This window comes from Sminthopsis crassicaudata, chromosome 2, assembly GCF_048593235.1.
Source record: "Sminthopsis crassicaudata isolate SCR6 chromosome 2, ASM4859323v1, whole genome shotgun sequence".
NCBI classification, from domain to species: domain Eukaryota; kingdom Metazoa; phylum Chordata; class Mammalia; order Dasyuromorphia; family Dasyuridae; genus Sminthopsis; species Sminthopsis crassicaudata.
This window is the reverse complement of record NC_133618.1, coordinates 207,538,610-207,559,988: the sequence shown is the minus strand read 5'-3', so window position 1 is coordinate 207,559,988 and position 21,379 is coordinate 207,538,610. Positions and strand designations below refer to the sequence as shown.

Below are 21,379 nucleotides of genomic sequence, written 5' to 3'. Positions count from 1 at the left end.
CCTTCTCAGACCGCAGAGCGTGCAAAGTGAATGGCAGCATCACTGAGCGGACGTGCTGACTCCAGGAATGATCTATAAGGATAGGGTCTGGTGTTTAGCAGTAATCCCATCCATTGTCAGCCTGCTATTGTTTTCTTCCATCCCTGCCTCCTTGGTGTTTTATGGCCTTCTTCCTCAGTCAGTAAGAGTTATTTTCCCCAAATTGATTGCCGCCGGCCTGACCTGCAGCATCTGCTCTCCCCATCCGGCCAGTGGAAAGAAATCTATCAGGAAAAAAGTCCATCTCTCAGCCTGTGCAGGCCAGATCGAAGGCCCAACAAACGCCGCGGAAAATGAAAACAATCATAAACCAAACTGAGTTCTCACCCAGTCCTGGTCCAGGCAGATTCATCACTGTCTCGCACCAAGCTTCCTGTGCCCCAAGGAGTTTTTAGAACTATGAGATCCTATGAATAAGATAATACATTTTTTCATAAAATCTAAAATTACATGTAAAAGCCAACTACATAGACAGAAAGACAGACAAATGGAGAGATATACAGAAGGGACAGACACAGAGAAAGAGAATGGTAGGTAGCAGGTAATCTAGTGAACAGAGTGTTGGATTGAGGGTCAGGAAATTGTTCAGTCACATCCAACTCTTTGTGATTTGAATCCGAGTTTCAAAATCCTTACTTTGAGACTTTCCCGGTCCTGGTGGGCCCCCATGCTACTGCTTTAGAGTTTCTGCCAGGATTACATTATGTAGGCCGAAAGAATGACGAATAAAGCTGAAGAACTTCAGAACATCTCCTTAGGGGACAGAAAGGGCTTTCAGGCACTCACTAGGAATCAGGGAGGACCATGGAATGTTCACGTTAGGGAAGCGCTCAGTCATCTAGTCCAATTTTCCACCCCAGGCAGGGGTTAAAACCCCTGAAAGACCCCTGCTTAAACACCAAAGAGAGGGGGGACTTGTGGCCCTACTAGGCAGCTTCTCATCCATAGTCTGTGAATGCTAGCCATTTGTATGTAAATATGTACATGAATATATAGGTGCATACATATGTTATAGAAATGTGTTCCACAAATGAGTTATATGTATATAAATGCACGAATGAGCACATGCACAGTTATAAAAAATATGAGTGACTGCTTTGTACGACAAGTCCCCCTCTCCTTAGATGTTTAAGCATCTACACACATTTGTGTTTGCATGTTGTACATGTGGAATATGCACAGGTTATGTGCATGTAGAACATGGGCTATGCACATGTGTGAATCATACACATACACACGAATACCTCAGGAAGACACATTTTCTATGTTTCTGTTTACTATAGCATAAACACGTCATATACATATACATGGCTTGCACATGCTATACACACACACACACAAATGTGTACACATATAAGAGGAGAAGGAGTTGTGGTTGATTAGCTCCAACTCTCCATGAACCTATTTGAGGTTTTCCTGTTAAAGATACTGGAGGGGTTTGCCATTCCTGCCTCCAACTCATTTTAAAGAAGAAAAAACTAAGGAAAAAACAGAAGTACTCAGGCTTACCCAGGGTTATACAGCTAGTAAGTGTCTAAGGCCAGATTTGAATGCAGATCCTCCTGCCCCTCTGTACACTGAGCCACCCTGCTACCCATGTATGTGTGTCTGTAGCTATAGCTATACTCACATACACACCCAAATATCTAACCTTTCTATAGCATTTTAAAATTTGAAAAATGCTTCTATTTATCAGTTCTCTCTCTGAATGTAGATAGCATCTTTCTTCATAGAATTTTTTTTGTAGTTAATTTGGGTATTTATAATGGTCAAAATGATTGAGTCCCTCAGAGTTGTTCTTAAAACAACATTGCTGTCATTGTGAACAATGTGCTCTTGATTCTGCTTCTTTTGCTATTCATTATTTCGTGCAAGTTTAGTACACATTTTTAAGCTCATGGAGCTCATCATTTCTTATGGAACAGTATAGTATTCTATAATGATCATAGTCATTCTTTAATTGTGGATGTATAGAATAATTTTACATATATATGTAATGTGTATTATGTAATGGTAGCCATCTCTAGGGCAGGTGAGAGGAAAGGAAAAAAAGGAAATGTACATGATAACTTTATTACATTTAAAAGGAATAGTAAGTTTTGCCTGATAGATTTGCAGTTTCATGTGCAATATTCTATTTTAATTATACTCTTATGGGAAAATGTACAAAAAACTTTACATCTATTATCTTGTGCATTCCTTACAAAAACATAGCAAAGTAGACATTTTTTAAATCCCCATATTACAGGTGAGGAGACCGATAAGGAGAAGGGCCAATGAATTGTTTAGGGTCATACAACTAAAAATGTTTGAGGCAGGACCTAAATTCAGTTCTTCCTGATTGTCGGAGCAATTGGATGGAACAGCGGATAGAGTGCTGGCCCTGGAAGACTCATCTTCCTAAATTCAAATCCAGCCTCCAATACTTACTAGCTATGTGACTCTGGGAAACTTAACTTGGTTTGCTCTGGTTTCCTCTTCTATAAAAACGAGATGGGGAAGGAAATGGCAAATGATGCTGAATTTTTGCAAGAAAACTCCGATTCAAATCACAAAGAGTTGGATGTGACTGAACAATTTCCTGACCCTCAATCCAGCATTCTGTTCACTAGATTACCTGCTACCTATCATTCCCTTTCTCTGTGTCTGTCTCTTCTGTATATCTCTCCATTTGTCTGTCTTTCTGTCTATATAGTTGACTTTTACATGTAATTTTAGATTTTATGAAAAATGTATTATCTTATTCATAGGATCTCATTGTTCTAAAAACAATTCTGTGAGTTAAGAGGTAGGGGCTATAATTATCTCTTTTTTCAGTTGAGGAAATTGAGGCTTAGAGAAGGATAAATTAACTTGCCCACATTCACACATTGAGTGAGTGTTGGGATTGATTGCACGTGTAACACACATTTTGCTATTCCTTGGCTCTGGGCATCATATGGATGAAATAATGGAAGTAAGGGAAGCACTAGCAGCTGATGGAGACAGGAAAGACTTATAAGGGAAAGTGACTATGGAAGGTTAGGAGGGTACCTGAGATTGGAGGTGAGAAGCGCAGTGGGGTTCCAAGCATGGAACTCACTTGTTTTTTGCTTAATTCTATCTAAGTTTCCTTTCCTGGGGCAAAAACACTCCACTATCTTTGCCAGGAAAGCTCCAAATCGGGTTGTGAAGAGTTGGACATGACTGAAACAACTGAACAACAAATTTTAAAAACCCAAAGAAAGAGTATCCAGAAGGAAAGATTGGTCAGTGGTGTCAAATGCTACAGAGAGGTAAAGAGAGAGAAGTATTGAGAAAAGTCTATTAACTTTAGCAATTAGGAGATCCACTTAAAAAAGAAGTTTCAATTAAATGGGAAGGCCAGAAGCTAGACTGCAAAAGGTTGAGAAGCAAATGCAAGGAGAGGAAGCAGAAGTAATGGCTGTAGACAATTTTTCCTCTAGGAATTTGGCAAACATAAAAATTATAGGTACAAAGCATGTATACATAGAACATGCATGCATATACATATATTATATATATATATATGATTTTAGCTTGAGAAAATGATAGAATGATATGAAGATTTTATCGGGGGAGGGAGGTTTGAATAGAAATACCTAGCCATGTTTATAAGCATGAAAGGAAAAAATAGAGAGATATTGGAGATAAGAAATTGTGAGATACTCTGCTTGGAGGAAAATGGAGCAGATGGGAATCACTAGCACCTGTAGATGAGTTTTGCCTCCTCAAGACTAAGGTCATCTCATCAATACACCCTCTTCAACTCTTCAAACCTCTGGTCTCCTTCAGAACTCATCTTGAACCTCACTTCCTCCATTACACCTCTCCTGATACCCAGGTGCTAGTGACTTCCCCCACCCAAATTATTTTGTTTATTTTTGTATGAGTGTGTATGTGTGTGTGGATATACCTCTGATTCTGGAGAAAATTTTTAACTTCTCTATATAATTCTTTAAGATTATTGTTGTTGAGTTGTTTCTATTTAGGGTTTTCTTTTTTTTTTCTTTTTTTCACTCCCCCCACAGTGATAGTAAAATATTATTTTAAGGATAACTTTGACTGTTGTAAACACCCAAATTAAATACAAAGGATAATGAAGAGACACACTCTCTTCATCCAGAGATAGAACTGAAAAATAGAGGAATGTATAGAATCATTTGGGGTTTTCTTTACAAAAACATTGGAATTGCCATTTCTTTCTCCAGCTCATTTTACAGATGAGGAAACTGAGGTCCACAAGATTCAATGATTTGCTAGTAAGGGTCTGAGACCAGATTTGAACTCAAGAAGATGAATCTTCATTGTACACAGCAGTAAGATTATATAATGATCGATTCTGATGGACGTGGCTCTCTTCAATAATGAGATGATTCAGGCCAGTTCCAATGATTTTGTGATGAAGAGCCATCTACACAAAGAGAGAGGACTGTGGGAACTGAACGTGGTTCACAACATAGAATTTTCATTCTTTTTGCTGTTGTTTCCTTGCATTTTATTTTCTTTCTCTTTTTTTCTGGTTAGACTTTATTTTTTGTGCACCAAGATAATTGTATAAATATGTATGCATATATTGGGTTTAACATATTTCTACCATGTTTGACATATTGGACTACTTGCCATCTAGGGGAGGGGGTGAGGGAAGGGGGGAATTGGAACACAGGGCTTTGTAAGAGTCACAGAATTATCCCTGCAAATGTTTTGAAAAATAAAAAGCTTTAATTAAACAAAAGATGAGTCGTCCTGACTCCAGACCCAGGACAGTACCCAATGTGCCACCCCGAGGATGTTTAACCTAGAGGAAGGAATGGTAGGAGAAGGAGAGTGAAGTCTAGGGCATGCTGACTACGGTCAGATATTGAATGTGGAAGGAGAAAAAGAGTAAGAGGCGAGACTTAGGAGGCAGGATTCAAACTGCAGAACAGAAGTGGGGTGAGACACTAAGGACACCATCTCCTGAAAAAGTGTTGAAATAGAAACTACTGGTCATGTGTCAGACATGTTATGGATTGAATCTTTTATTGCAATGGGAGAGTCAATGAAGTCTGTGATTATTATTTCAAACTAAAATAAATGCAAGGAAAGAGACAGGAGATGTAGTGGACTTGCGGAAGATCTGATTCCATCCTTTCTCAGGCACTCAGTATCTGTGTGATCCTGGGAAGGTCACTTAATCTGTTTGCCTCGGTTTCCTCATCTGTTCAATGAAGATAATACTAGCACCTTACCTCCCAGGTTGTGGTAAGGATCAAGTGAAATAATCTGTGTAAAGTGCTCTATAAATGTTAGCTCTTAGAATCATTATGATTTAAAGTACAAGGGACGCCCAGAGGCCTTCTCGGCTCTTCCTCCTCTTCCTCATTTTACAGAAAGAAAAATGAGGTTCAGAATTGGGATTTGAAGCCACAGCTGGTGTCCTTACTACTGTATCATGCTGCCTCTCCTTTACATACAAAAGGAGTTTTTCTTTCTTATTTAATAGCATCTGGAGGTAGCTCTCTCTTCTCTGGCACTTTCTAAGCTTGTTTTCTGTCTAAAATAGAGATTAATTATAAATTGAATAAATGGCAGCTATTAAATGGTTAATGGGTTTCTGCCTGGAGGAGCAGATGCCCCTGTTGCATTGAGGGGAACTCTCTAAGCTGTCCTTTCCGTATTTCATCTCTCTGACTTTTTAGGTCTCCTTTCCTGTGCAGGAAACATGTGACTGACCAGTCCTTTTAATTCCCATCATTTCCCCCCTTCCTGTTTTCACCAAAGGCCAATGATATGGATGCCCCTTTTTTCCCTGTGAGGTGCTTCTGCAGCAGACTGCATGGTTCTGATAATTACCTTTCCTCTTCAGCATATGAAGAGATTTTAGGAAAATGTGACTTTCAAGGGTTTTTTTTTTTAGTGACTCATTTGCATTAAAATTGGATGCTTAAATTCCAATTTTTATAACATGTGATACATGTAATCTATCTGCTAACTTCAGGCTGCATCTCACTTATAGGTGTTGATCTCTAGAGAATAAAGGCATCTGTTGCCTAGCAAGCAGGGAGGTGGGACAAGCCAGTGAGCAGATATTCTGACAGGAGGCTGGGGAGCTTCCTGAGTGCAGTATGGTACATTTGCAAAGTACAACTGGTTGACATTTCTTGAGGTTAATGCTGAGAAGGAAGAGGAGTAATGATCATTTTAATGATAATAACTTTCTCAAAGCCCAACCCCTGGTGGAAAATTCCAACAAATAAGCCATACTCTCACAAAGCATTCTCAAACCTAAAGCTATTTTCCACAGTTGACACAACATTGATCTGTCAACATTTAAGAACAGTGTTGAATAGATGTGACTGAAACAAGTACTCAGAAGTTTTCCAAATAGAGAGCTAGCAGAAGGGGCCAGGATGAGATGCATCCCTGTCTGCCCCCCGTGCTGCTGCAGCTGATCCAAACATGGGCCCATAGAAGATGTATGCACAGCCTCGTACTTTTATTCATTTACAAAAAGCCCTTTCCTTTATCCGCCTGCACAAGTTACTTCGCCCTAATAGCGCCTACCTCACAGGGGACCACAAGAAATAATACTTATAAGGCACTTATCACAGTGCCTCATATCTGGTAGGCATTTAATAAACCCTTGTTTCCTTCCTGCCTGGCTGCCTGCCCATGGCAAGTGGATCACAAGCTGTGACCAGTCTTAAAGAGATGGAAGGTGTCAGATTTATATTTTTATATATAAATGTAAAATTAATATTATACACATAAATACAAAAATGAATGAGCACAGCTTGACCAAGTGTGGTGAGACTTGGCTGGTCATAGGTGATCCGGACTATTTTGTCCATGGCAGGACATGAAACAGAAAAACGTGCAAAATACTATCAGTCCTATGTGGTCCCATTCATCCTGGATGGTGAGAATGAGTTGCTTCAGGAGACAGTGAGTTTTCCAACAATAAAAATCTTCCGAAGGAACTAGATGACTGACTACTTGTTAGGAAATGCTAAAGAATGGATTCCTTTTGAAATATATGTTAGACTAGACCCTGAGACATAGTAGGTGCTTAATAAATGCATGCTGATTGATTAATCGGCAGCCTCTGAAATCACTTCTTGTTCTAAACACAGTTTTTATATGTTTGAGGGCAGCTTGTCACTGTGGTAAAACCCTCCTCAAGTATTTTAGCCAGAGCTGCCCCTTCACTGAGACAAAGAAGTGCAAGTTTAAGCAAGAAAAACTGGTGATAGTGGGATGGCGGTGAGGGTGGGGACGCCATCCCGTGTCACTCCGGCTCTCCCTTACCGAAACACTCTCACACACAAAAGAGCTTTGTTGTATTTATAGATTAAACCAAGAAAGCCTGTAGTGGGCAGAGCCTTGGACTTCAAGGCAGAAGTTTAAATCCCACTCCTACCATTTACTAACTGTGGGATCACGGGCAAGTTACTTAACCTTTCTCCTTTGTAAAATGGAGACAGTTCTGGCTGGAAGACTCCCCTCACAGAAGACCTATGAGGTAATGAGGAAAAGGTTTTTTACTTGAGGTATCCCAGAAATGTCCGTGATTACATACCCTTATATTATATTATATTATATTATATTATATTATATTATATTATATTATATTATATTATATTATATTATATTATATTATATTATATTATATTATATTATATTATATTATATTATATTATATTATATTATATTATATTATATTATATATTCTATACCCACTCCCAAGCCAAGTGTCCCTCCAAAGTACTGCGCTGTACATGTTCTTCACAGAAATTATCTGTAGCCAGGTGTAGCTGTATCATTTGGTCAAGAGGGACGCTAGCCATGACGGCAGAATTTAAGGCTTGGCAGCGACATTTGGAAGGGACCCAGCACCCCGGAGTGGTCCAATCAGATTCCCTCTGAACTGGAAGTCCTCCAGCAGCCAGAGAACTCCTTCAGTCAGTGTAATTACTCTGTAATACTTGCTCCTGTCTGCCAGTCATCAAGGAGATACCTTGTTGGAGAAGCTGGAATATTTCCCCGGGCAAATGATTTCGTATTTTTCTGCCACCTGACTCCATTTAAATCTCATCTAGTTGGTTCAGCAAAGACAAGATAACTGTTCCTCCCCGAACAGAAGGGACCCCTACTCATGTACCTGTCCCCAGCAGGAGGAAAAAGGCTAATCTCTGATCGCTGGTTCTATCCAGAGACGCTCTGTACCACATTAAAGGCTCTTCGGGAAAGTTCGTGTCTAATAATAAGGATTCACATAACCGTGTCTCACCCCAAAATCAATCATTCCTGTGGCGTATGTTCTCCAGAAAAGATCCCAAACAGCAGTTGTAGTAAACTTAGTTGCCGACCTATGATTGATAACAGTAGCCAGAGATATCCTTCTAAAAATGCCCTTGATAATGGTGGAAATAACTGCACCTGTTTAACATATATTGGATTACTTACTGTCTAGGGGAGGGGAGTGGGGGAAGGGAAGGAAAAAAAATTGGAACACAAGGTTTTGCAAGAGTAAATGTCAAAAATTATCTGTGCATATGTTCTAAAAAGAAAAAGCTCTAATAAAAAAGATAAATTAATTAAAAATATAAAAGATGGACTTCATTCCACAATCTGAGCAAGCATTTATTAAGTTCCTATACTGCGTGCTAGACACTGAGGATACAAAGACAAGTGTGAAATAGCTCCTGCCTTCAAGGAGCTTAAGTTCTCTCAGAGAAGACAAAGGCCACGTGTAGACTGTTTCCCTAGAAAGTTTTCCTGTATTTGCTTCCTGGAGATTCTTTAGGGGGCCCTAATTTATCACAGTTTTAGGTTCTCCTTTTTTACCATTGTCCTCCAGGTTAGATGTCATCTACCTGTTATTCTCAATCCAATGACAGGTCAGGACTCACCCCTCCATTGTTGTAACTGGTTGATTCCTTAGGTGTTTTGCACACCATGGAGTTCACTGAACTTAGAGTTAGGAAGACCTGGTTCAAATCCAGCCTCTTATATTATAAGAGGAGCCACTTAATCTTTGCCTCAGTTGTCTCAACTGTAAATGGGGATAATAACAGCCCAACAACCCAGGGTTGCTGTAAGAATCTAATAGGATAATATTTGTGGGGCACTTAACGCAGCCCCTGGCACATGGTGGGTGCTTCATGAATGCTTGTTTCCTTCCTCCTTGCTGGCTGCCAGAACTCCTCCCTCTCCTTTCCATCCAACAACGGCCCGGCAGTAAAAGGACAGATTTCATTAGTTTTTTCTTCCTGCATCTTGCTTCCTCCGTCCCCATTTGCACATCTCAGCATCAGTGGCAAGTCATGGTTTGCGTTTAGGATGTAGGAGAGGGAAGTACCCGAGAGGTCAGCTCGTCCAACTCTCTTTTTGCAGATAAGGAAACAGACCAGAGGGGAGAGAAATTGCCCAGATTGTGTAATTAATTAAATAGCAGCCAAGCTGTGAGTTCAGGTCCCTGGCTCTAGATCCCCTCTCTAGGATAGAGACCTGCAGAAAGTTAGCAAGAGCCGCAGAATTCCAGGGGAGTCAGGTAACAGGAGCATAGGAGGCAGATTTCAAGGTGAGCAAGATCCAGCTCATTTAAAGATGGGGAGCCCAAGTCCAGAGGGTTCCGATGTGCTTAAGTACCGGGGCGGCGCTGGAAGTGGAGGAGATGGGATTTGAACCTAAGTCTTCTGACTAGAAACCTAACCTTTTTAAGGCAACAAACTAGGCTGAACTCAAGGAAGATCCGGGCTGGGACTGTCAAGGAGGTGAGCAGATGAAGCCCCAGGAGCCCTGCTCATTGCTGAGACCGGTCAGTGACCTGCTGGCCCCTGCAGCTCTCGTCCCACTGTCCAGTCCAGGCTTGCACTAGCCGGACCCCCCCACACACACACAGACAGGAGAATCTAAGGGTAAAAGTCCCCGCCTCTCAGGGGTTAGCGGCACCGTTGGCTGGGCTGAGGAGGAGGCGGGCCAGAGGAGTTTGACCATGCTCATAACTGGGAGCTCTTCCTTCATGAGAATAACAATGCTGGCGACAGCAGTAGCAAGCCTGCGGTACTTGAGGTTTGAACAGTGCTTTGGATTTTTTATGTTCTCTGATTCTACGTCAGTCTTGCTCTTATTGTCCACATTTTACAGACGAACGAGGCTAAGTGTTGCACCAGAGCAGCCAGAAATGTCTGGGGCAGGGTTCGGGTTCCAGGGAGATGCCTCCAGTGAGAATAACAGTGTTGCACCTCTGCAGTCATGGCAAGAGGAACGTGCTGGCGGAGGGCGTTGTGAATAAATAGGCCTGCCCGCTGCCTATCCCACGGAGGCCGTCGAACACCACAGGAGCAAACGCTCTCCGGCTGGCCAGGCCCCGCCCGTGAAGGCCTTATGTGGTGGAACGGTGGGCTGCTTATCTCCGAGCCCACGGTTGCTGTTTGGTGCTTGACCTGATGTGAAGCACCAGGCATCCCATGAGAGCGAGGCTGCTTTCCAGAGCAGGGAGACACTGGGTGTGGGGACACACAAACTGCGTAGAGAGAAGGGTGAACGTGTCCACAGTCGCCTGCCCACAATAAACTAGCCTTCCTCCAGGAAAGAATGTGAAGACTTGGAAAAGAGGGTTTTCGCAAAGCTGCTGTCGTTACAGGATCTTGTGCTATAAAAAGAACGCCATTTAAAATGCCATTAAGTTTTTCACAGCCAACTGTTATGATAGATGGATCACTCAAACTTATGGAATTGATATGTCAGTCATGCCAGACTCTTGGTGACCCCATCTGGGGTTTCTCGGCAGAGACGCTGGCACGGTTTGCCATTCCCCTCTCCAGCTCATTTTACAGATGAGGAAACTGAGGTAAACAGTTAAGTGACTTGTCCAGGATAACACAACTAGTCTGAGGCTGGATTTGAACTCAGATCCTCCTGACTCCCAGCAAAGATGGAACAGTGAATTTGGAGTCACATCTCAGCTCTGCCCTTTGCTCCCTGTCTGATCTGGGACAAATCATTTAATCTCTCTAGGTCTTGTCTCTGTCATCCATAAAATGAGATTGGGCAGGTGATCTCTCTAATGTCCCTTTGAAATCTAAAAGTGCCATGATCTCACGGAATCAGAAAGGATGTGTTTATTCTGTATATTTTTCTGTATACCATTTTATTCTATATTCCTATATAAACTACCTGCCATGTTAGGATATATGCTTCCTGTTGGCAGAACCTGTTCCATTTTTTTGTGTAGCCCACACTCAGTGCAATCTGAGCACATCATAAAGTCAGCAAATGCTTATTGATTGCTTTGGGGCCTCCCCAAAGCCTTAAATTCTCAGACATCAGGCCACTTGTACAAAGAGGAAAATGCCAGATGTGGGGTTTCCAATTCTGTTCACAGCTCATAAACTAGGAGCTAGAAGGGACCTTTGAGGCTGTCTGTCCCAGCCCGTTCCGTTTTACAGACGAGGTAATTGGGGACCAAAGAGCAAATGGAAGAGTCAGAATCCAAATCCAGTTCCTATAACTTTAGTTAGGCCCAACCAGCTTTACTGCATCACTTGCCCTCAGCATGATGAATTACTGGAGTCTGAAGATGAGTATGAGCTGTCAGCCCAGGAACCAGCTATGAGATGCATGCACAGGTAGGAGGTAGTCTGCAAATAGAAGTGGCGTTTTTTATACTTGGGATCAGGTCCTTGACTTCTCAGCAGGAAGGCGCTGGCCTGGAGATCAGGCTTGCATTCAAATTCTACTTCTTATACACTCAATTGACTGCAGCCTCATTGAGCCTCAGTCTCCCCTCTGTAAAATGAGGAGATTGGTCTGTATAGCCCCCGAGATCCTTCCAATTTTCTGGCCCCGAGTTTCTGGCTAATCATGTGGCTGATGCTTCTGGGAGAAGTTGCCCTGAACTAGCAAAAATAAGTGGAGGTTTTCAGCGAAGAGATGTTAGGGATAAGCCGGGGATGAGATGGGATTTAGTTTGGGGGAGGGGGTGTCTGTGAAACAGACAACTTAGCTCTCAGATGTTTATCTGAGGTTTAAAGAAAATAAGCAGATAAAACCGTGTGCCTGATGGAAGAACAATTACACATCTCCCTGCTTGGAATTCAGAGTGGCTTTGGGTCTGCACGGAATTTATCACAAGGGAGATTATGCTGCTGCTGATTCAGCAAGAACCCCCATGCTAACTCCCCATAAAAAGTCTTTTCTGATCCCTCCTCTGCCCGCCTTAAAGAAGCAATGGAGTGAAAGTGATGATTCGGCAGATGCTGCCAGAGCTGAGCTGAGATTGTGAGCCCTACCTGGGGAACCAGCTGCTGCTCATCTCAGCTGACTGCAGGCCCAGTGGTCACGGCATCAACTCCCACTGCCCCAGGGCGACTCTTACAGAGAGTTTTCAAAGGTGACAGCAGAGCTGTGGGATGCATCCAGTCCGACAATTTATCAGAGCTTCCAGAAGGTGACACTGAATGATGTCCAGGGGAAAAAAACAACAGCAAAACATGCACAAGAAAGTTTATTATCCTAGCTGGCTTCTGGGCAAGCCCAGTCATTCTGCACTCAGCAGTTTTATAGGAACTGAGGCCCTAACTGAGACTATCCAGTTAGTTAGCTTTCAGAAATAGACCTAGGTGCATTGCCTAAAAGCTTAGCATCCCATGCTTCCAGAAAGGACAAAACCCAAAACGTGAATGAAACTCTTTTCCTTTCCATAAAGTCTTCGTGCTATGTTGTTCTCTTTCTTTTCCCTGAAATTTGCAAAAGACTCTGATAAATGCTCTAAAGCAATGATTCTTTTCTCTGGCTTCATAACAAACACTCCTGTCATGTCTCCATTTATCTCATGGAAGATAGACCCAGTCTACATGAAAGGAGTCCAAAGGTTAAGCAGCAAACTCAGGAACTCCTCAGTTAGAATGCTACCTCAGACATTTATTAACTTTTTTACCTCAAACCAGACCCTGATATGAGCCTCATTTTCCTTATCTATAAAATGGATATAAAAATTAGCTTCTACTTTACAGGGTTATTGTGAGAGTCAAATGAAATACTGTATGAAATGCAGATTGTAAATCTTAAAGTGATATATGAGTGTGAGTTATCATTATCATCACTCTTTTTGTTATTCTTATATACTTTAATATAAAACATGTCCCAAAGGATCAGAAGCAACATTAAAGAGAGGAAGGAAGGTAACCTTGGGAGTAGCAGAATGATCAGTCAACAAATCTGAAGTGAATGTATTAGCAAATCCAATAAATTTCAGCTGATTGATCAACCCAAAGACGAAGTCCAAACTCTTCTGCTTAGCTTCTGAAACCTTTCACAACCTGGAATAATTGATCGGACACTACCCTCTGTCCCAACACTTCGTGATCCAGCCAGACTAGCCTTTTCTCTCTTTTTCACATGCTCCATCCCGTCTCTTGTCTCCATACTTTTCAATCATGTCTTGAATGCATTTAGCCACCTCATGGAAACACTCTTTTCCTTCAAAAAACTATTAATATAGAAAGTCTTTCCTGATTCTTTGCCTCCATTGCTAGTGCCCTCCTCAAACTTTCTTAAATTTAATTACTTTATGTTTATTTCCTAATATTATGTACATATTTCTATGCAAAATAAGTTTATGTATTGTGTGAATATATACATGTATATACATATTTATAAATATAAACAAACATATATATATATATATATATATACACACATATAGAGAATGTTATATTCACATGTGGGGGTCTACTTATTGTCTCTTCTATTAAAATGTAAACTCCCAAGGTCTTCACAAGGGGTTGTTTCATTTATTATACTTATACTCCCAGTCTCTTAACCTAGTTCCTGGGACATAGTAAAAGATTAATAAGGACTTGTTGGATGATTGATTGTCTCAATAAGCAAGCACTCATTAATCACCTGTTATGTGCCAGGCACTATGCTGGGGATACAAAGACAAAATGAAACAGTCCCTGACCTATTGGACCTTATGTTCTCTTTGGGGAGATGACATATACACATATAAGTATATCCACAATGCATTTCCACTTAAGCATAACTAAAAAACATTTCTGGGGAAGAAGTGTTGATGGAAATGCAGATAGTAGCATCATATCAACCTCATAAAACAATATAATTAGAATACTCAACACATTTTGTATAAGCCAACAAGTGTATAAATGCCCATTTCCTTCCCATCTCTCCTCACTCTTTCATTCAGCATCAAATATTAAATTTAGTCCCTATGACATTAGAAGTCCTGTGTTGTAGGAAATAAAATGATGTAAAAATAAAATGTAAAATAAGATGTATTTTCAACCTTGAAAAACTTACAGATGAGACAGGCACACAGAGAGCCACGACTGAAGAGAGTAGCATATGAGAAACATATAGGAAGTAGAATATGTGAATGTATATATAGATGTTGTACCATGTCATAGATACATATTATATAAATACACATATTTTATATAGTTTTATATAAAGTATATTTGTATTGAAAAACACAGATGGCCTTTTGTCTATATACCAAAATACAGAATTTGATCACCAAGCAAAGAAAACTTGAAATTTTAACAAAAGTATGTGAATACAATCTCATTGACATTACCAAAATTTGGTAGTATAGGATTTATTCCTGGAAAATTATAATGAAAGATAAACTTTTTTTTTCTCCCAAAAGAAATAGATATAATAGAAAGGTAGGAAAACAGCATTATGTTTCAAGTAAGTATACACTGAAAATCCATGAACCTGAGTTAAAAAGCAAGAAAAAGACCATTGGATGAGAATAAATAGAAATATGAGTGAAAAATATTAAATAAAAGCAAGGCTGAACTCAAATCGCTGTCCGTGGTGCTGATATCGCTAAGCCCTCAGCTGTTCTAAGTATCTTATCATGTGAAAGGGAAGATGAGACATCTGTAGAAATTATTACATTAATTACGCCTGAGCATTGAAGGAAACCACTAAGTAGGTGCAACTATTATAAGATTGAAGTATATGGGGAAATGAGTAGCATATATGAGATGATGGTAGCTATAAAAACAAAGCAGCAATGGTCTAAGGAGCTTCATTTCCAATGTCTTGGGATTCCCTGCTTCATTTCTTGGGGTGTGAATTCTTTGTTTCTATTGGGACTATTCACTGGATATTCCTTGCATGCTTTCCCTGTAACTGGGAGATAGGGTTAACTCAGGAAGTCTGTGTTGGTTTTGGTAGACTTTGGAGAAAAAATTGGTTTATAAGCCTTTTGATTCAATTCAACAAAGGTTTTAAAACCTAAAATATATTACATGTTTTGATGGCAACTGCGTATCCAAAACTGCTCACAATACAGACCCTATTTTCAAGGATTTTGCATTCTAGTAAAGGGAAGGATTTGTACACCAGTAACAATGATTCAGGAAATGAGATAAATGCAAAGAAAGTTGGTCCAGACCAAGTTCTATGAATAAGTGCAGTTCAGTGCAGTGTAAAAACACATGGGGGAAACAGTTACAGACTTGTTCATATAGTTCATGGACAATGTAATCTGCTGTGTGATTCTGTAGGCATTATAATTGTAGAAGCTACCAAGTATTTATCTTATTTATTCACTTTGTAAATACATATATGCTTTTAAGTATTTGTATATATATATGTATATATATATTTGTGTGTACATATATGCATATTTACTTATAAAGTAAATATGTAAAATAAAATAAATCAATAAATATATACATATATAAACATGCATGTACATGAAAAGCTAATATATATGTATTGCATAATATAAATATATTTTTGTATGTATTCACTTTATATTTTTAATTTGTTAATATATTTCATTTTGTATATTTGTTTTATATTTATATTGTATATATACTTATAGATCTATACTAAAGAATATAAAGTGAATAAATGCAGATAAAAGAAAAATACAAGTAGGTTCTAAAACTATAATGCCTAGAGAGTAAAAATTTTCCTTCTTCCATATAGCATATTGTGGCACATTGCCCATGAACTTCCCTCTAGGCCTTTGTGGATAGTCTGTATGTGTAGAGATTATTTTTATAATTTCAGATGCTATGATCTCATAATCTAGAAAAGATCACTATTATGTTTTCTCAGGTCTTGTGAGCAAGCTCATGAAACCCTCATGCATTTCTGCCTCAAAATAGTTAATCTACCTAGATAGATTAACTATCTAGTTCCTGGAGAGAAGGATCCTTAGCATGTATACCAGCTGGAACACAGGGCTGCTCAATGACATCCTAGTCTGTCCTGTGAATAGAGAAAAGTGGAAGAGGAACCCACAAAAACCTGCCTGATTCTAGGGATAATTCCTATGACAACAGTCCATCTTTTGGACTCTCAGCCAGCCAAACAACCAATCATTTTCAGAGCATCCTCAGTTACTACCTCTCAAAAGTTTTCTTGTGTTCTTAACACAAGTGTAATTGTCCATAACCATCAGGAGAGAATGTGCTGAGATCAATGATGCACCCCCACCCCAATCACCACCTTCTATGTGGAAGTGTATCCCATTATGTGAGGTATTATGTGATGCTGGCAGGGGCTGTCCTGGGCCCTGGGTATGAGAATTCTCAGATGGCCCGAGGCAAGGGAAGGTCTTCTCTAGAGCTGGGAATCACTGCCTTACTCATTCCATTTAAGCAAGACTCTCAAAGATAGCCACATTTGCCTGTAGCAGAAAGGGAAAAGCTGAAAGATTCATACCCCCGCCAACTTGGACACAGCTGGCTCTGCTAATTAAACCTTGCCAGCCTCTCCAGAGCCTCCTTCAGCAGCAGCCAGCCAAGAAGAATATGCGGCTGGGTACACAAATGTCAGGTGGGAAGTCCCCTGGACAAAAGCTTTGGGGCTTCAAGTCCCTGCTACAGTCATTAAGCTGCCAAATTCTGATTCCCTCCTAGACTGTGATCAAGGTGACTCTCAGAATAGCATGAGAAGCATCAGGCAGGAGAGCATGCTCCAACAGAAAGATTGTGGGACCATATGGCCCAGATTTTCCAGGACAGTCTGGATTTGAAATCATCTGTCCCTCTGTCCTCATAATCCATCAAAGTGCTCCAGACATTCCAATAATTCATCAAAGAATAACCGCCTGAATCAAGTTAATAATCATTACAATAAAAATATACATAAGCCACAAAAGATAGAGAATCATTGACGGAAAAAGCAAAGGGATAATTTCATAAACATTTGAACTTACTATCATGCTCATAGTCATTTTTAACTATGTCAGGGATATATGTGAAACGGTATTAATAACAATCAGCCACATTCAATAACTATAAGTTATCTATAAATCATTAAGTGCCAACAGTGTGCAATATACTATTAGGTAATAGAAATATAAATACAAAGAATGAAACAATCCCTAGTCATAAAGAATTTATTTCGGATATGGAGATAACAAATACATTTGTAACTGGAAAACAAAATAAATATGAGAATAGATCTTAAAATAGTTAATAAAGAATAGTAAATAAGAGAATTACATTATAATTACTGAGATCTGTGAACTTGTGTATGTGTTTTAATTTTAATTATTGTATTAGTTTCTTTTGTAATCTGACTCGTTTTATTTTAGGCATTTTATTATTCTGAGGATTCTGTAGGTTGCAGCAAACTGTCAAAAGGATTAGTAAGATAGGAGAACCAGGAAATAAAAGGGTCACAAAATTCAGAGAAGAGAGAATAGCCAAGAGAAGAGGGAGGTAATAAATGCATGAATAAAAATTTATCAAGAAATATCTGTGTTCCAAGAACACTGAAGATAAAAATTCAAAAATAAAGACAGTCCCTTCCCTCAGAAAAACTTACATTTTAAATTAGAAAAGACAACAAAGATAAGAAAGTGTTGACTAAGAAGGAATTATTTGGTCTGAAAAATCACAGGGATGGTGAGTGTGGTTTTGCATAGCAGCTGATTGAGCTGTCCTTTCCAGAAATGGTAGTGCTGATTATTTGATTTCTATTCTAAGCTCCAGGTAGAGATAAAGAAGGAATAGCCTGAAGAAGACAGAAGAGCATCAGGGAATGGTGAATCTAAGTCGAAAAGTTTAAAACGTAGCAAAGTCATTAAGAATGAGGAGTGAGACAAGACCACTTTCACTGCCTTCAGCTTGTGCTGAAGGCAAATTCATTAAACAATCACTCAGAATAAAGCACTGAATTGTTTGTTTTTTTTTTTAATTACCAATTAAGAGATTGCTGAGTAATGAGAGAACAGTTTCATTTAAATGATGAGGTTGGAAGTCAAGTTATAAGGGTTGAACAGTTGTTATGGTTTGGGTATTGGTGGTGGTGGTGACTGTAGTTATTGTTTAGGATGGGGGAGACACGAGTATGTTTAAATGCAGGAGGAAAGGAAGCAGAAGATAGGGAAAAGTTAAAGGGGAGAAGAGCAGAAAAGGGAGAGAGAGAAAGAAGAGGAAGGAGGGAAAGTGACTGAAGTTTCGGTCCGATGAAGACAGACAAGGATGGGATCTAGGATACATGTAAGACAGGGCAGCTTTGAAAAGGAGGAGGGCCACCTCATTCCCAAAGACTAGTGGAAAGGAAAAGTGGATGGAGAATGATGTCCAGTGAAGAATGAATCGTCCCAAGGGGTTGTGAAATCAAAAGAATCTGATAAAAGGAACTCACGTCAAATGGCACCAGTGTTCTCAGTAAAGGAAAAGGCAAGGTCCTCCGCAGAGAGTGGGAAAGGAAGGGAGAGGTTGGAGGCTTGGGAAAAGTGGTTTGGAATAGCTCTAATAGGGAATAACATTGGGAATCACGCAGGGAGGAATAAAAAGACTGCCTTGTTGTAGAAGGATGCAGAAGAGCATTAACTTTTAATGAATCCATTCAGCATACTTATATGATATCCTCTGGCTCTGTTCATCAACACTCAGAGAAGAGTGGAGGAGATGGATGGTGGGTTGATCCAAAGCTGAATTTGTCAAGAATTTACTAGTAAGAGAAAAAAGAGCAAGATATTTGAGAATAGAAGAGCATGGAGTTGAACTGGCCAACAGTAGGGTTGCGATTGAAAAGGAAGAAAATAAAGTTTGAGAAGAGGTAATGATCTGAAAAGGTGCTAAGACGTGCAGTAGAGAATTCCATGTGGGCGAGGAATAGATGTGGAGAGATATGGCATAAGGAAAAATGGAATGATTGACGTTTATGATCAGAAGGAGGGATATTATGGTTTTTTATTAAAGAAGTAGAATATTTATGATTTTTAGTATGTCAGAGACAACAAAGGCACTAGAAGACTTGAGTTCAAATCCAGCTGTACGATTGCATGACTCCAGATAAGTCACTTAATTTCTGTCTGCCTCAGTTTCCCTAACTTTAAAATGAGAAGAATATGTAAATTTCTTTTTTTAAAGTGAGGATAATAGCACCTACCTCCCAGGATTGTTATGAGAATAAAAGGAGATAATATTTGTAAAGCATTTAGCACAATGCTTAGAACAGAATAGGAGCTTAATAAAAGCTTGTTTCTTTCCTTCTTTCCTATATGGCCACAGGTAAGTCATTTAACCTTTGTGATTCTCAGTTCCCCAATCTGTAAAATGGAGATTCTACCTGTAGTATCCACCTCACAGGACTGTGAGGATCAAATCAGATAATTCATGTAAAGTATTTAACAAATCTTTTTGCCCTACATAAATGTCAGCTGTTGTGATTATTAATGTTTGGGGGGGGGAGACCACAATACACATGAATAAGCAAAAGGGCAACTTGCTGGAAATCATGACTAAGCTCCTCTTCCTTTATCACTCTTCATTCTGGAGAAAATGAAATAAAAAGGGGACGTGACTTTCTTGCAGAAATTTCCTTCCGAGTGTGGATGTGTGGAGGCAGCCTGGAAATTCTCCCCTGTAGCCGGGTAGGGCATGTGTTCCGAAAGAAGCATCCCTATACTTTTCCAGAAGGCAACCTCAATACCTATATAAAGTAAGTTTTCTTCTTGAGGGGATGCTGCATGGGAAGGGGTCAACAAAGGGTCTTCTGTGTGACTTAACACAGTGCTTGGCCCACTTAATAACTGCTGGTTGATTGATTGACTGGAGACTTTCCGTGGTTTTGGTTCTGCATGGCCACCTCCCAGATTGACCATACATTTGATGACTGAACTAATTGGCCAGTCTCTGGATCTGTGCAAGTGAGGGAAAGAATCCACGATGGTTTTGGAGTCTGAGAATAGAAATAAAGATGGGGGAGTGAAAGACCTCGGGGTCTCAGCTTGCTCATTGGGAAAATGAGAGAACTGCTCTAGATGACATAACATTTTCCCAGCTCATAAAAAATTCTGAAATTCTCACTTATTTCTCTGGGCTTTAAAAAGAGGCCCTTAATTAAGCCTTAAAAAAGACTACATGTCACTGAGTGGTCTCCTCATTGTATTTCTGTTCCTGGCTAGCAGCTAGATCAGTTGCAGTTTTGTACTCTGGCATTTCAGAAGATGCCGTGTTCCTATCTTTGGATACTATCCTGGAGTCGCCCGATGAAGCGCATCAAAAACAGAGACGATCGACTGAGAGCAAGAGCCCTAATGCCTAATATTTTGCTCCCTAAAATGAATCACCTCTTTTTCCATTGGGAAGAAAATTATGGAAAGGAAAGAGAAATCAATAGTCACAAGTAGAATTATTTCTCCATTCTCCACACTTTAAAAGTTGCCATTATCCTTTTCTGCCTTTCCTTGTCCTTTTTTTCCTTTTCCCTATGGAAAAATAAAATATTCTGCTTTTTCTCAGTCCTTGTCCTAGTTATTTCCTCTCCTCATGCTGTCCTCTAGTCTCTTTCCTCTCTCATTCTCATCTAACTACTTCTCTCCCATCCGTGGATTCAGGTTAGGATTAAGACTAGGACAGGCTTAATTCTGAGTGCACGTCTACATTTAGTTATCTGTTTGTTCCTCACTTTTCACTCTTTTTATAACAACATGAGATGGAACATGGGAAGCAGTGTGACTGTGGGAGTGGCAGGAGTGTGATAGAAGAAGTCAGTTTTTAAAATTAGGAGAAAAATCAAAATTATTGAAAAAGAGAGGGGAGGGGGAGAGAAAAAGAGAAAGAAAAGGGATGGAGGGAGAAGGAAGGAGGGATGGAGAGAGACAGACAGACAACTTCAATAAGTAAGGAAAACTATTCAATGAATAAATAAAGCATTTATTATGTGCTTTCTATGTGTAAAACACTGTGCTGAGCACTGAGGGTTCAAATAGAAATTTAAAATAGTCCCAGCTCTCAATTCAATAACTTTTTAAGAGCTTAATGTGTGTAGAACGTATCTCTAAGTTTAGATATGATGAGGTGTTTCCCTGAATAGTCCTTACAGTCTAATTGAGGGATAGAAC

The 21,379-nt window shown here is 39.8% G+C and overlaps 1 protein-coding gene across 2 annotated transcripts in view; it reads left to right on the top strand.

Annotated features, from left to right (window-relative positions):
• GALNT14 (polypeptide N-acetylgalactosaminyltransferase 14) overlaps positions 1 to 21,379 on the top strand; it is a 295,893-nt gene that overhangs the window by 246,596 nt on the left and 27,918 nt on the right. For both annotated transcript variants that reach the window (XM_074288126.1, XM_074288127.1), the window contains exon 10: positions 19,848 to 19,974. In XM_074288126.1, coding sequence (XP_074144227.1) covers positions 19,848 to 19,974 — 127 coding nt within the window. The remainder of the gene's footprint in view (positions 1 to 19,847; positions 19,975 to 21,379) is intronic.